Source organism: Rhinichthys klamathensis, unplaced genomic scaffold, assembly GCF_029890125.1.
Source record: "Rhinichthys klamathensis goyatoka isolate OS25496 unplaced genomic scaffold, OSU_Roscu_1.1 h1tg000330l_1, whole genome shotgun sequence".
Lineage (NCBI taxonomy): Eukaryota > Metazoa > Chordata > Actinopteri > Cypriniformes > Leuciscidae > Rhinichthys > Rhinichthys klamathensis.
The window spans coordinates 2,150,231-2,165,872 of NW_026606845.1; the positions used below are offsets into that span (position 1 = coordinate 2,150,231).

A 15,642-nucleotide genomic window follows, 5' to 3' on the forward strand; every position below is an offset into this window, starting at 1 on the left:
CAATATTTTGCTGGGATCTGGACTGTATTTGTTTCTCCCATGTTTTCAAAAGAGTTTCTCTGTGATTTTACTGATTGTTTCAATGCCTCCTCTTCATCTTGCCTGTTTTCGTGTGTAACTCTGGAGAATCTGTCTTCAAATAATTCTGTTCTCTTAATTTTTGTCACTATTTTTGAAAAAGTATCTTTCTTTTCAGTCACACAATGTGTTGTGCTATTTTCCTTTACACTGTGCACGTGAATCGTCTCCCTCACTATCTCTATCTGCTCGTGTTTTGTCTCTTGCACTTTCGTTTCTTTCTCTTGTTTTATCTTTTCTTTTCTGCCCTTTAGTGGAGTTCTTAAGTAAATGGAAATGTCATAATGCTGGCCATCATTCTGTTTGACGATTTCATCAATCTTCTCTAGAAGCTTTGTGATGTGAGTTGCAAGAATCTCAGTTTTACTGTTGATCTCATGATATTTACCTCTGCAGTGTTTGATGAGGTTCTGGAACTTTCTACTATCCATAATGAGCTTCCATTTTCTAATTGTTATTTTTTCTCTTCCAATAAACAGAATCATTGTGAACTTTAAAGCTTGAGCTCCAAAGTTCTCCTGAATTTGCTCCACAAGGTTCCTCTGCTCCTCCTCAAAGTTTCCCAGGTTGATGACGAGCAGGAAGACGTGAGGACCAGGATAACAGAGATACAGACTCTTCATCATTTCATTCTTCATCTCTTCATCAGTCAGTTCAGTGTTGAAGAATCCTGGAGTGTCGATGATGGAGATGTTTCTGTCTTCTACTCTTCCTCTCTGTTTCTCACTCTCTCTGGTTCTGCTCTCTTTAAATGCCTCTTGACCCAGTATTGCATTTCCTGTTGAACTCTTTCCAGCTCCAGAGACTCCCAGTAACACAATCCTCAGATCATGTGCATAACCTGTCAAACAGTTCATGTCATTAGCTGGAGCTCTAGATCCCCTCCTAACTTTACTTTTATGAGTGTCTGCAGAGCTGTAAGGAGAGGTGGAGGAGTAGCTGCTCTTTTTAAGGATGTCTATCAATGTAAGCAAACATCATTTGGTAACTACCCGTCTTTTGAATATCTCGGTATTGTTTTAAAAGGTGCCCCACGCATTTTACTTATCATTATTTACAGGCCTCCAAAATACTCTCCAGCCTTTGCTGAGGACTTTACAGAACTGTTATCAACAATTTCCTCAGAGTTCGACTGTTTTGCTATTGCTGGAGATTTTAACATTCACATAGATAATGATACAAATATGGCAAAAGAAATCAAAACTGTTTTAAAAACTTTTGACCTGATTCAGCATGTGATTGAAAAGTTGTCTTCAATCAGCTGAACAAATTCTTAAGCTTGAATGGATACTTTGACAATTTTCAATCTGGTTTCAGATCGCATCACAGCACAGAGACAGCGCTCATAAAGATAATAAACGATATTCGCTTAAATACTGATACAGGGATATTATCAGTGCTGGTACTACTCGACCTCAGTGCTGCATTTGCCACTGTTGATCACGACATACTTCTTGACAGACTGGAAAACTGGGTGGGGCTTTCTGGGATAGTCCTAAAATGGTTCAGGTCATACTTAGAAGGGAGAGGTTATTATGTGAGTATAGGAGACCATAAGTCTGAGTGGACATCCATGACATGTGGAGTCCCTCAAGGCTCAATTCTTGCACCACTCCTATTCAACCTGTATATGCTCCCAATGAGCCAAATAATGAGAAAGAACAAAATCTCTTACCACAGCTATGCAGACGACACACAGCTCTACTTAGCCCTATCGCCTAACGATTACAGCCCCATTGACTCCCTGTGCCAATGCATTGATGAAGTAAACAGTTGGATGTGCCAAAACTTTCTTCAGTTAAACAAAGACAAAACTGAAGTCATTGCGTTTGGAAACAAAGATGAAGTTCTCAAGGTGAATGCATACCTTGACGCTAGGGGTCTAACAACTAAAAATCAAGTCAGGAATCTTGGTGTGTCTCTAGAGTCAGACCTTAGTTTCAGTAGTCATGTCAAAGCAATAACTAAATCAGCATACTATCATCTGAAAAATATTGCAAGAATTAGATGCTTTGTTTTCAGTCAAGACTTAGAGAAACTTGTGCATGCTTTCATCACCAGCAGGGTGGATTATTGTAATGGACTCCTCACTGGCCTTCCTAAAAAGACCATAAGACAGTTGCAGCTCATACAGAACGCTGCTGCCAGGATCCTGAGCAGGACCAGAAAATATGAACACATCACACCAGTCCTCAGGTCTTTACACTGGCTCCCAGTTACATTTAGGATTGATTTTAAAGTATTATTACTGGTATAAATCATTTAATGGCCAAGGACCTCAATATATTGCAGATATGCTCACTGAATATAAACCCAACAGATCACTCAGATCATTAGGATCACATCAGCTAGAAATACCAAGGGTTCACTCTAAGCATGGAGAGTCTGTTTTTAGCTATTATGCCAGCCGCAGCTGGAACCAGCTTCCAGAAGAGATCAGATGTGCTCCTACAGTAGTTACATTCAAATCTAGACTCAAAACACTTCTGTTTAGCTATGCATTTACTGAATGAGCACTGTGCCACTGCTCGTCCGACTGTTTGTACTGTATTTTATTTAATTTTTTATTCTAAACTGTTTTAATTATTCTTATTTCTTTTGATTATTTTAATCTCTTTATTCTTAACTGTTTTAATTATTCCTATTTCTTTTGATTTTTCTATGTAAAGCACCTTGAATTACCATTGTGTATGAAATGTGCTATATAAATAAACTTGCCTTGCCTTGCCTTGCCTAGATGATTAAACATGCCTGCTTTTAATCCCCATGCATTTTTAGCTATTTCACCAGACCCATTTATTTACTCATGTGCTGTTAATTTTGTTATTGTACAAAATGCATTTTGTCGACCCTTTGAGCAAGTGTGACACACAAGTCCTGAAAAGTGAAGCCAAAATGTTTCGATCGCCCCAGGTGGCTAGATGCGGTAATAAACCCCGCCCTCTTAACGGAATTTAATATGACGTAAGACAAACTAAACAATGAAATTACACTTTTCCCCAAAGAAGGTTTCTGTCATTTTAGGTAGTTTTTATCACGTTGGTGTAAGTGTTTTAATTAAGTTTGTTTTTAGTTAGTTATTTGCCTCTCTGAGTGAAGTAGTCACTGAGTCGCCTGGGATTTTCAGGAGGAGATTTGAGCTTCCATAACTGTATATTTCACATCGACACAATGAGTTGCTCTGCCGTAAACTGTACTAACCATCAGTTTCTGCGGGAGTGAGGGAGGGACCTTGATATCGCGGCTCCACTTCACACTCACTACTGCGCAGACTCGGGCTCCGAGATGTCAGCGTCATATTAAGACTTTGGCGGATTCACTTTTCTACAATGGAAGAGAGTGAAGGTGCGTCATCCAACTTTTTTACAGTCTATGGTTGTGTTTAGTATCTCAGTACAACTTAAAATTAACTAACTAAAAAACTTACTTGCAGACTAGCTAAAACAATCTAACTAGCCAGCTGGTTCATTGGTTGGCTAATTAGCTAAACTTAAACAAACTATCTGGCTAGCTAGTTAACTATCTAACCAACATATTAGCTAATTAGGTAACTAAACAACAAACTATTTAACTAAGTAGTTAGGGCTTATCCCAGCTAACAGAATTTTGTTATAAGAACGTTCTCCAAATATTCAGTGTTGGTTCTGGGAACGTGAAAAATGTCCAGTTTTCTTGACGTTAGAGGAACGTGTTTTAAAATGTATAATGTTCCTCAAACGTTCTTTAAACGTAATTTTCGATTAAAAATTCAACATGATAGTAATGTTGATTTCTAACATTCCAAGAACATAAAAATGTCCAGTTTCCTGAATGTTACACAGCAAAAACTCAAGAGTGTTAAAGACTCAAGAGTGTAAAAGTGTTAAAATTTGAGTGTTAAATTAACACTGAAGAGTGTTAAAGTTAATGTGCTATTTAAGTTATTGATTGAGTGATGATTGAGCATTATTGAAGACACCTGATGATAACAAGTAGAATCACTAAAGAAGAAAAATCAAATGCAGTCACCATTATGGAGATCAGTGTTTGGTTTAGTTGGGCAGTTGACCTTTACAAGTTTAACTTTAGATTTTGTTTGGCTGCTGTACATGAGTTATGACAGCCAGATGAACAAAGAGACAATGTGATCTCATGGTGTTGGTTATGTTTTAACATAGTCATTATTTCACAACCTGAGTCAGCTGATTTCTATCTCCTGGCTGAAAAACTGCTAATTAGCAAATCCAGGTGAACAAAATACTGAGGACGTCTTTTACTTTCTGAATCTGGACTTTACACCTCGGGCAAAATATGTACACAATAAAGGATAAAACTTTGTGAATATTACATGTAATGCTATTTTTGTCTTCATTTATAAATATTTTATATTCATTAATATATAGCCAAGGTCAATGCATATTGCGGTATATTGAAAAATATAAGCACTAGTTTCCCATATATGGAAATGTATTATGTAATATATTGCATTATATTTTGCAGTATATTCCCATATATTTTTGTTCCGTAAGGGATACTTGGCCTTTACATGTCACTTCACTTCACATAGCTATCTAACTAATTAACTAACATCAAGCCCCTCTAGCTAGCTAGATGGTTAACTATACAACCGACTAACTAGCTAACTAGTTAACAAGGCAACCAACAAACACACTAACTAGTTAACTAGCCAACTAACTAGCTAACAAATTAAAACTTGCTAACTTGCTAAAACTAGCTAGCTAGATAACTAGCCAACCAACCAGCTGGCTAAATTAAAACTAACCTCAGTGTGGCGAAGAACATGCTGAATAACGCAGACTGAAATTCGGGGATGAGCCAAAAGTGCCACCGGTTTTATGTGAGTTTTAATGGAGTTATTTGCTAATTTTCGGGGGGACTGGGTGGAAATGTGGGACTGAAGCCCTCCTAAAATGAGCATAGCCACAAAGTATGATAAACTGTATCACATCATTACTCAAAGCATTTCAACACCTTGTATGTTGTGGCCATCTGGTGGTCACAGATGAACAGCACCTACACTTTCTGATTGACATACATCACATTGCCTTCATTGCCCATCAGGCTTTACACTGTTGGGAGCACCACATCTGTAAGATCATGATTACACCGTGGAAAGTTTATTATCTTTTTTTATTCTCCAAGTTGCAGCAAATAGATGAGCAGCCAACACTTACATCCATGTAAACACTAGAAATATCAACAGTGTCATAAAAGTAATAATGGATGATTCATTTTTAGATATTCTGGTTATGTAACATTGTGAGAACTGACGTATGAATACAAACATTAGCAACATTCACAAAATAACTTTTTGAGCCGCTAACAGGTCGTGTCACATTCCTTTTGTTTAAGGATGGGGATTCAAACTTGGCATAGAAGACAGATGACATTACCTCACCATTATTTTGGTAACATCATGCAGTATTTTAATCATGATACTCTGTACTTGTATACAAATATATTTTATAAAATGAATTAGTAGAACTGAATAGTAGAGATTTAAGGTTGTGTATGCTCACTAAATGCTAATGTAGATTATCTTCACTATTTACTTTCTGATTTACTGTTTAATGCTGTCAACTACCAGCAACAAAAAGCACATTATATGATTAATTTCTCAGTATGGTATTAAACTAGCTGTATCACATTAGGTTATTTAACTTAGACTGACCTTTATATGCTGATGCCATTATGTCTTTCGCAGTTAGTGCTTGTCGTTCAAAGTCCCTGTGTGTTTGTTTGTCTGTGTGAGCCGGACCCAGGAAGTGTCTCTACACTCCCTCATACTGTAAAAAAAAAAAAAAAAAAAAAAAAAATATGCCAGCGTCACACATTGGCTGTATTTTGACACCTAAAGACCTAAAGACAAAGATATCAGACCAAAGGTAGAATAAATGTGTCTCACAAAAACAGGTAGAAATACACATACAAATTTGAGGGTAACAAGCTAAATCTATAAAAACTTTTAAAGAAACAAAATCATTGTAATGTTATTTGCTTGTGTCTTACTCTGCAATATACTATAAAACTTCAGAGATGAGATGTAGCCAATTTTTCTTCTTTAAAAAGAATAAAGAGTTACATATCTATTTATTTACTTAAGAACTCAATATTTTTCTTCCTCTTCCAAATCTACGGTTTAATATGTGTTTTATGGCAGTATTTTGTTTTTAAATATTTCAAAATAAAATAACAATGAATGCAGCTAATGTTTTAATGTTTCGATTGAATCAATATTTTAATGTTCCTGTATGAGCTCCAGCCATTTTTCTGTGAAGTTTGTCATTTGGATTTCTACATATTTTGCAATCTTCTTTCTCGGGCTGAATGGAATAAAACAAACTGAAAGTACATGCAGGAAAATCAACAGTGTGATCACGTGACTGCTAATCAAATTAGCCATTTCTCTCCATTGTTCAAACAAAGCAGGACTTGCCCACAAACAAGCAAATCCTGTTATTTCACTTTTAGAAGTCCTGGTGGATCCAGCTATGAGTTGATTTCTTGAAGCTCAGACAGTCTTATTTATTAGTATTTAAAAAAAAATACGGAAAGTGCAAATGAGTCATCATGCATAGACAAACAGGAAGAAATACAGTTTCTGTTGTGTGTGTACTGTTACAAACACAACAGAAAACACAACAGCACTGTAAGAGAATAAGGCCAGGCACTTAAAGTTGGCAAATCAAAGTACCAGCAACAAACAGTGTTGTTCTCGGCAGGACTTGTAACTCTCCCTCCCAGCCTCTCCAAGCTTGTAGTAAATCATGGGGCAGTAGAGGATCGTCCCAGTCCCTGTGTTTGTCCCAAAGCTGTCTCACTAGTATTTTGGCATGGGTGGTATACGGCGGGATAAACCCGAGGGGGTCATACTGACTACCCTGTAGATGTTCCGCATGGTAGGAGCATCATAATTTACTGGTCGATGTTTGTACCTCAGTTTGTCTGTGGAACAGTGCCAGCTGAGGCCCAGGGCGGATTAAGGATTATCTATTCGGCCGTGATGGAACCAGAGTTCTAGACTGTCTGATCGGGCTTCTTTCGGTAGATGGCTGATGACCTCTGGTTTATTGCTGGCCCATTGGCGGAGTTCAAATCCACCAGAGGCTAGAATCTCCCTTAGCTTATGTACCAGTGTTCGGGCTTGGTCAGGGGAGGAGAGGCTTTGCAGATAATTATCGACGTAGAAGCATTTCTCAATGGAAAACCTCACATCATCCTCTGGCTGGCTATGACTGATAAACATATGAACAGCATATTGGTCATGTCGGGACCTGGTGACCTCCTTCTCGCTCCTGAAGGGAAGTACGTCAACTTGCCTCAGTTTCTCGACGTTCCTGAAGAGCTCTGCCATTTGGGGAATGGTGGAGGTCAACAAACCCTGCAATGTCCATCCTAAATGTGTCTTAATAGCTGCCGGTCCTCCTGGGGGTCCTAACCTTACTGGCTTAATGGGAGTAATTAAGTGAGGGTGGTCAGCTCCAATGAGCAGCAAGCGCTGCGCCTGCTCGAATGCCTGTATTGGAAGGCCCACAAGGTCCTCTTCTACAATTTGTCCATATGGGGTAAGAGTGAAGTGCAAGACCCAGTTGTTCTGCGGTGAAGGCACCAGTGATGAGGAAGCTGTGCTGAGGTTTATTGGCAGGAGGCCCAGGTGGCGTACTGCAGCTGGTAAGAGCATAGTCCGTTCTGAGCCATCGTCCAGGATGGCATATGTGCACAGGGTGTGCTTGCCATGGTGGAGTAGTACTTAAATAACCTTTAATAGGACAGGACTGCCATCTACTGGTCTGTCCACATACAGCACTTCCGAAGGTGTATTCTCCAGACAGCTCTTCTCTTTGGTTTGCTTAATCTCAGTCTTAGGTGTCATGAAATTAATTTTATGCAGCACTGGTAAGTGTTTACCTTGACAAATGCTACAGGGTTTCCGCAGGTTGCACTGCGCAGCTTGGTGGGTTCTTGCACATCGCCAGCACCTTTTATTGGTACGGATCCACTCTGATAATTGGTTCCTCATTTTACAACCTCTGTGCATTGGCTCAATAAGTGATCTGAGTTGTTACAGAATGTGCAGTAAGACTTAATTCTGTTCTTGGCTGGGAGATTCACAGGCACTGGTGAAATGTCTCTCTCCGTCGCCTCTCTGGCTCCATACAACACAGTGGTGGTCCACCTCTTCTGGCGAGGTTCCTGTCTAGGCCCTTGTCTCTCCTTGGTGATCTTCACCTGCGATGAACCGCCATATTCCTGGCACCAGGACTCATATTGCAGCCACTCAGAGAGGGCAGTCAGGGTATAGGTTGTTCCCCATTCCTTGCAGCTCTCTTCTCTGGCGGTAACTTACTCAACAGGCGTGCTTGTTCCACACTATAGCTCTATCTCTCATGGGGGGTGTAGCGAACCTGGGCCAGGCTTTGGGGGAAATATGTAATCAATATTTAATAATTCAAAATTAATAACTATTAATACGGATTCGGCCCAGAGAAGCATACATTTAAAATCTCCCAAAAAGGGAATACGTTGCCAATCTGTATGAACGACTGAATACAACGGATTCATAATCAGTCATCGCACAGATTGGCAAAACTAGAATAATTTTATGTATCAATAATCAAAATCATAACGAATTATAATTATTTATTTATATACAAATTGTCGAGAATAGATTTATTCTCAGGATAACCTTTAATGGCATCAATTCAATATCGAACCAATCTGTGTGTCCGGCAAACTGACCATACGATATTAAATTAACCCTCACGAAAGGCTATCTGTCTTATAGAAGCAAGGCTATTTCTCTGGCCATGAAAAACAACTCTTATTCTATAAAAATACTATTTAAAATATTCTACAAATTTAAAGCTTGTAGCTGAATCGCATTTAAGTGACTTGGAGTATCAGCATGAAGACAGAGTCAATAAATGAATGTATTTAATAACTGCGATTACGTATGGGTTACTAAGCGTTACAAGGAATACATGTATTTACAAACACAATAGTGGCAGCAGTATAAAGAGAAACATGGAGAAAAAGATGAAGGAAGAGATCAAAAAGGGTCAGAGTTTGAGAGAGAGAGAGAGAGGGAGAGGGAGAGAGAGAGAGAGAGAGAGAGAGAGAGAGAGAGAGAGAGAGAGAGAGAGAGAGAGAGAGAGAGAGAGAGAGAGAGAGAGAGAGAGAGAGAGAGAGAGAGAGAGAGAGAGAGAGAGAGAGATCCGAAGATCGTGGCAAAATTCACCTGGACCGTTAAACCTTTTTGAGACAACACGGAAAAAAACAATCTTAATGCTCTGAAAGCTCGGTAATTGAATACTTGCTTGCATATGCTATTTGTGGTGCTGAGTCGAGAGAGCGCGTGTGTGTGTGTTCCTGGGGAGCGTCACGTGGTCTGCGGATGGGTCTGGAGCGCGCACTTTCAAACAAAGGTTTAAAGGTCTCAGACGTAAAGTTACCAAAGACACAATTCAGGCTAAGTTCATTTACTTGTCTGTGGAAATGAACAATAGCAGAATACGAAAAAGGAAAACAAAACTTAAACAAACAAACCAACGATCCCCGGTGAGGAGATCACGAAGGAGAGAAGTTACATGATGGAGCACCCTGAAGAAAAAGGAAGAGAGCGAGCAAACGCGTGATCCTGACTTTTAAAGATAAAGAATCCACACCTGCTTTGGGAGGAACAAGCCAATAAGACTCCTCAGTTTTGGGATGAGTCCGTCGTCTTTGTCTTGTCAAATGCTTGATTTATGACAGTGTCCGCAGGGTTTGTGACCATGTGCAGAATCTGGTCAGACCCCTCCAAAGATGTTAAAACGTAGTAAAATACGTTTTACGGCATGTTCATTTACATATATGGCTTGGTCCGATCAAGGGAATTCCGTAGGTATCAAAAACGACATGTAAAGGATGACATTTGCGAGGTTATACATTAAAATCCATAGTACAGGCAGTTATCGTTCGTTTAGAACCACTATACAATCACAGATACCTTCATAGGACCTGGGCAACAGACAAACATAACAACATATCAAATATATCTCAGTAAATGAGGAAAGTAGTAAAAGTTTGTGTATGTGTGTAGGTGTTTGTGTGTGTGTGTGCGTGCGTAGCAGAGTTCATTTAGCGTTCGGTGACGTGGTGAACTCTTGCTCACCCCCCTCCGGGGAATTATATGTAGTTGAACATCTGGTGACACAATGTTCGTCTTGTTTCTGAGGTGTCATCTCAGAGGATGCCCCAGCCAGAACGACGCCTTTTTGGGTCACATGTCGGTACAACAGGGCATTTCTTTGTTTACTCATTAGAGAAAAGCACCACGTGTGCGAATCAGAATCAGTAACTTAATTACGTCCAAACACCATTTGCTTTGTGGAGCAACGAGTGGAGCTGTGTTTGCAACTTAGAATCCAGTGATCTAAACGAAAATGGCAGAACGGACCATCTGCTTGTTGTTACAGGGGCTAAGGGATTTAAGCATGCCCACGAGTGCCTAGATCTGTAGAGCAGACTTCTCAAAGGCAGCTTGATCACCACGTCGAATATCAGGCGAGTCCATAACACTGGCTATTTTGTTCAATGCCATCTGATGGGGTTGTTTTTTTGTTCAGTGCCATCTGATGCCACTTCTGATTAAGAGCAGCCATGGTATTGCTGTAAGGTGTGGGGGAGTTCAGATACGAATCAGCCTTGCCTCTTCCAGCTTCAAGTGATCCACTAGGATTAGGTATTTAAACAGCTCCACTCAAAAAAATGATATGTTGGCTTTACTTTACTTTTTTATGTAAACAGGTTCCACCGGTTCCACATAACTATGTTTCGTTAAACAAACATAATATGTTCATGTAACTTCAACATCATGGAATTTGGTCATTTTAAGCGACCCAATTAAACTCTGAGCTAATGAGTTAATTAAGTGAATAACTGAGTGATGATTGAGCATTATTGAAGACACCTGATGTTAACAAGCAGAATCTCTGAAGGAGAAAACCGGAATGTTTAAGTCACCATTATGGAGATAAGTGTGTGTTTTAGTTGGGCTCTTGACCATTAACTTATTAACTTTAGATTTTGTTTGGTTGCTGTACATGAGTTATAACAGCCGGATGAACAATAAACAAAGGTCATCTGATGGTGTTGGTTGTGTTTTAACATAATCATTATTTCACAATCATTTGACCTGAGTCACTGAACATTAAACCGAATTTCTGAGTTAAGTTTACCTTTCGAATAATAGCAGCATTGTCATTGTAGAGCATACTATTTTTAGACTTTTCAATGAAATTCAAATGATCAAATCAATAAATAAAAAAAACTTCCTAAAAAATATTCTGAGTAGGCACACACAGACATCAAGAATCAGCATATGAATCTCAGCAATGGTGACAATTATAAAGCATGTTGCAGTGCATTCTGGGTGCCACCAATCAAAACTCATTCATGGCTCCCATCATGCATTGCTGCATGAATAAATAATGAGCTTATGATCTGTTTGTCACCATTGCTGAGATTCATATGCTGATTCTTGATGTCTGTGTGTGCCTACACAACATATTTTTTACGAAGTTTATTTTTTTACCGGTGGAACCTGTTTACATAAAAAAGTTAAGTAAAGCCAACATATCATTTTTTGGAGTGCATCTGGGGGCAGTAGATTCTCCAAAGGTATCTTCAATCTAGCAAACTCGCTGGGGTCTCTGTGATTGAAGTGGGGGATCGTTGGCATTGGACCTCGGTATGTCGGCTGGGACAGTCTGGTGCCGGAGATCAATTTGGGATCTCGGCTGAGCCCTCCTCTGCAGGTGTGGCTGGGAGATTGCTGCGAGCTCACCTTGTAGGTAACTCTCGTACTGCTCTGACTTATAAGCTGGACCGGCTCTGAGAGGTGGCTGAGGATGAAGGCTTTGTCGTTGTCTTGAATGGCCCAGAAGCATCCTGCTTGTCTGGGGGTCTGAAGGTTTGGAGTCTCTGACAGGAAGGCTTGCTGATGGGACTGCAAGAGATCTACTTGGATGGATGGCAGCTTGCTTTAATACTTGCAGTTCACTCATCATCTTCTCCAGAAGGCCCATTATAGGAGCATCAACAATAGGCCGTGGCTAATCTGGCTCTGGCTAGTGGGGAGGTTCAGGCCAGTCTACTTCGTCGCATTCACTGACTTTATCGCTGACCAGCTCTGTACAAGGAGGAGGCAAAAATCTGTGGTCTAGGGGGATATGGGAAATTGAGCAGGCATAAGTGGGTCAGATGTACTGGAATGGGAGCATGTTATAGCTAGTTGAGGGGTCTACTGAATACTGCGCACCGTCTTGGCGAGTAACTTCAACTCTGATCTAGTCTGTCGGATCTCTGCTAAGGTGGCACTAAACTGCTCTTCGCTGCTATGCAAAGGGTCTCACGGAGACTTCAGATGCTCCAACACCTGCGATGAGACGACTCGACGCCTGTGAAGAGACGACTCAACGCCGGCGATATGTTATGCCCTAAATTAATACATGTTGATTAACTAACTATATTCTTCTATGTACATTTCTGAAATGCACTTTCTGTAAAGCTGCTTTGAAACAATATGTATTGTGAAAAGCGCTATACAAATAAATTTGAATTGAATTGAATTGAATTGCTTGGGAGGCTGGAGGCAGAGCGCTGCTCGTTGTGTGCACTCAGGGTGTGTTGGAGCGCATCAATATGTCATACACTATTATACAGTCACGTGTGCAGCCTTTCTTACAAACAGATTAAACTGTTTTGGTGAATATAAGTGAATATAAAGTGAATAGTGGCAAATTGGCAGAAAAATAATGACATGAGGTCATGTAAACATCTTAAGGAATGTCTTCTTTTATGACAGTCTTGAATCTGCTAGTGAATAGTCTCGCATGACTCTATTCTGCCACCTAGTGTTCTGGTGTGAACAGAGAAACATATTTGTGTGTCTATTAGTTGTCTTCTAATGAATACACAGTATATGTATCTGTGGTGTGTATGTTTGCATGACTGTAGCTCTTGTGTGTGTGTGTGTGTGTGTGTGTGTGTGTGTGGGCGCTTGCATAAGTGCATGCCGTATTTATGTGTGTGTTCACATAATGATGAGATGATGTTGTCCGTCGCTCAGATGCAGATTTACTCCCACATGTGAAAACAAAGAGAGTGTTTCTACACACACACAGATGAAAGTTTAACAACATCAGCTCGACACACAGACGCTCCTCGGACACTGTAAGTATTGAAGATTTTCCACTTCATCTGGTGAAATCATTCAGAATCATTTCTTTGAATATATACTTGTAATATAGTTGTTTTTGTAATTATGTTGAAAAAGTTCATACAGAATTCTTGTGAAGAGATTTTAGTAACATGAACTAACAATCAAAAATACTTCTAAACATTTTTTTTTTTAATCTTAGTTAATGTTAATTTCAACATTTACTAATGCACTATTCTCGAATCAAAAGTTGTATCTGGTAATATTGTTTAATGAAGCTGAGCTGACATGAACTAACAATGACAACCATCAACTAACAATGATGGTTGTATGAATTTTAACAAACATTAATAAATAATGTAGAAAATGTGCTGCTCATTGTTAGTTAATGCATTAACTAAAATTAACTAATGGAACCTAATTGTACCAAAGTATTATAGAAATTAGTACCAGTTTCTCTACTTAACCGATAGTCATAGTGAAATTCAGTGCAATAATGTTAGTAATTATAATGTTTGTAATTATTAGAAATACTGTATGTAGTTAATAATAATTATGCAAACATGAATAAAGCATAATTTAATTCCATCTATAAAAATTCAGATATAATTCAGTTTATTAAGTTATAATTGATTTGTTATTTTTATATATATTATTAAGGGAGGGTCATAAATCTATTTTCCAAACCTAGCGAATGTACACACACACACACAGAAACATTTTCTTTGAAATACATATCCTGTATTTTAAACTCCATTGTCTTTTACAGAGTGAATCAATCATCCGTCATGGCGAACACGAGTCTTCAGGTGATGGGTCTGGTGCTGGGCATCGCAGGCTGGGGTTTTGGGGTCCTGGTCTGCGCCGCCCCCTGGTGGCGTGTGTCTGCGTTCGTGGGGGACGAGCTGGTGGTGTCGCAGGTGCTGTCGGAGGGGCTGTGGATGACGTGTCTGTCGGAGCGGGGCCGATTGCAGTGTAAAGTCTACGACTCGGGCCTCGCGCTCTCAGGCTCCGCCCAGATGTGCCGCGGCCTGTGCGTGTTGTCGCTGTTCCTGTGTCTGCTAGCGGTCCCGCTCAGCGTAACCGGGCTGAAGTGCACGCGGGGCCTCGGCGACGCTCACGAAGCCAAGGCTCGGATGGCGCAGGTCGGCGCCGTGCTTTTCCTCATAGCTGCGTTTTTCTTCCTAGTGCCGGTGTGTTGGACCGCGCACGTCGTGATTCGGGATTTCTACGACCCGAGTGTCGCCGCGCCGCTCAAACGTGAACTCGGACCTGCGCTCTACCTGGGATGGGGCGTGACCGTGCTGATGCTGGTGGGCGGGGCTGTGCTATATTTAGGCTCCGCGTCCCCGGGAGCTCCTGTTATTCCTGTTTTTGGACGAGGAGGAAAAGCGAACCCTCCCTCCACGGCTGAGAGCAAACCGGAGAAAGTCTTTGTGTAAAAGGTGACATCAACCTGGAAAACGTGGTCGCATAAAAGGTTTAATCTTCAGAAATTCAGGAATATCATAATTTACGCACTGTCATGTCATTCAAAAACTGTATGTGGTTATTATTCAAACCGGAGAAATTCTTTGTGTAAAAGGAGCAAAAAAGACTGTCCTAATGGTCGCATATAAGGTTTAATCGGTTACACTTTATTTGGTAACACTTTATTTTACAGTGTCATTGTTACATGTAGTTACTATAGTAATAACTATTAATTATGCATAATGACATGCAACTAACCCTAAACCAAACCCCAATCCTAACCCTTTAGTAAGTACATGTGGTTGCTTAATATTACTCAGTACTTACTATAGGGTTATGGTAGGATTAGGATTTGGTTGAGTTGGATAATTTACTGTTATTGCTATGGTAAGGACGTGTAACATATGTGTAACAATGACACTGTAAAATAAAGTGTTACCATTTAATATTCAGAAATTCAGGAATATCATAATTTACGCACTGTCATGTCATTCAAAAACTGTATGCGGTTATTGTTTTCTGTGGAAAATTGTGATTTTTGCATCAACTTTATGCAGGTCCTTTGATTTAACTCTTTATTATCCATTCTCATGTACTTTTTTTTTCACCCAAAATTTCTACTTTTGTGTGCTAGAAAGAAATAACACATGGGTTTGAAACGACATGAGGGTACATTTTCATTTAGACAGTCCAATTCCATTAAGTAATCTGACTCTGTCCTCTTCATAGACTGAATATGGGTACATTTCAAATTACCATTCATAAAGCCTTTAGCAATTATTTTGATTTCTAATTAATCTTTTATAGGAGGTCAATTTAAGCTCTGTAGTTTACTCTTTTTTTTTGCATAACAGTCTCACATATCTTTTTTCCAATGCTCAGTATAATTAATA

At 39.7% G+C, this 15,642-nt stretch overlaps 2 protein-coding genes across 2 annotated transcripts; one reads left to right on the forward strand and one right to left on the reverse strand.

The window, feature by feature from the left end:
* Window positions 1-79: 79 nt before the first annotated feature.
* LOC130105946 (GTPase IMAP family member 4-like) lies at window positions 80-5,859 on the reverse strand. The gene is made up of 3 exons (XM_056272135.1): window positions 5,750-5,859; window positions 203-919; window positions 80-102 (listed from the first exon to the last, which is right to left on the reverse strand). The coding sequence occupies exons 1-3, from the start codon at window positions 5,766-5,768 to the stop codon at window positions 80-82; spliced, it is 759 nt and encodes a 252-aa protein (XP_056128110.1). The 5' UTR covers window positions 5,769-5,859.
* A 7,264-nt stretch (window positions 5,860-13,123) lies between these two features.
* Window positions 13,124-14,871, forward strand: cldn31 (claudin 31). The gene is made up of 2 exons (XM_056272065.1): window positions 13,124-13,293; window positions 14,049-14,871. Exon 2 carries the CDS (start codon window positions 14,068-14,070, stop codon window positions 14,719-14,721), a length of 654 nt encoding a protein of 217 aa, XP_056128040.1. The 5' UTR covers window positions 13,124-13,293; window positions 14,049-14,067; the 3' UTR covers window positions 14,722-14,871.
* Window positions 14,872-15,642: the final 771 nt, after the last annotated feature.

Bases quoted from the DNA above. Each gene is read 5' to 3' on its own strand.
- cldn31 (XM_056272065.1), top strand. From the start codon at position 14,068: ATGGCGAACACGAGTCTTCAGGTGATGGGTCTGGTGCTGGGCATCGCA.
- LOC130105946 (XM_056272135.1), bottom strand. The intron at 103-202 runs GTGTGACTGAAA...ACACGAAAACAG, and splicing joins GGAAAATAGCACAACACATT to GCAAGATGAAGAGGAGGCAT.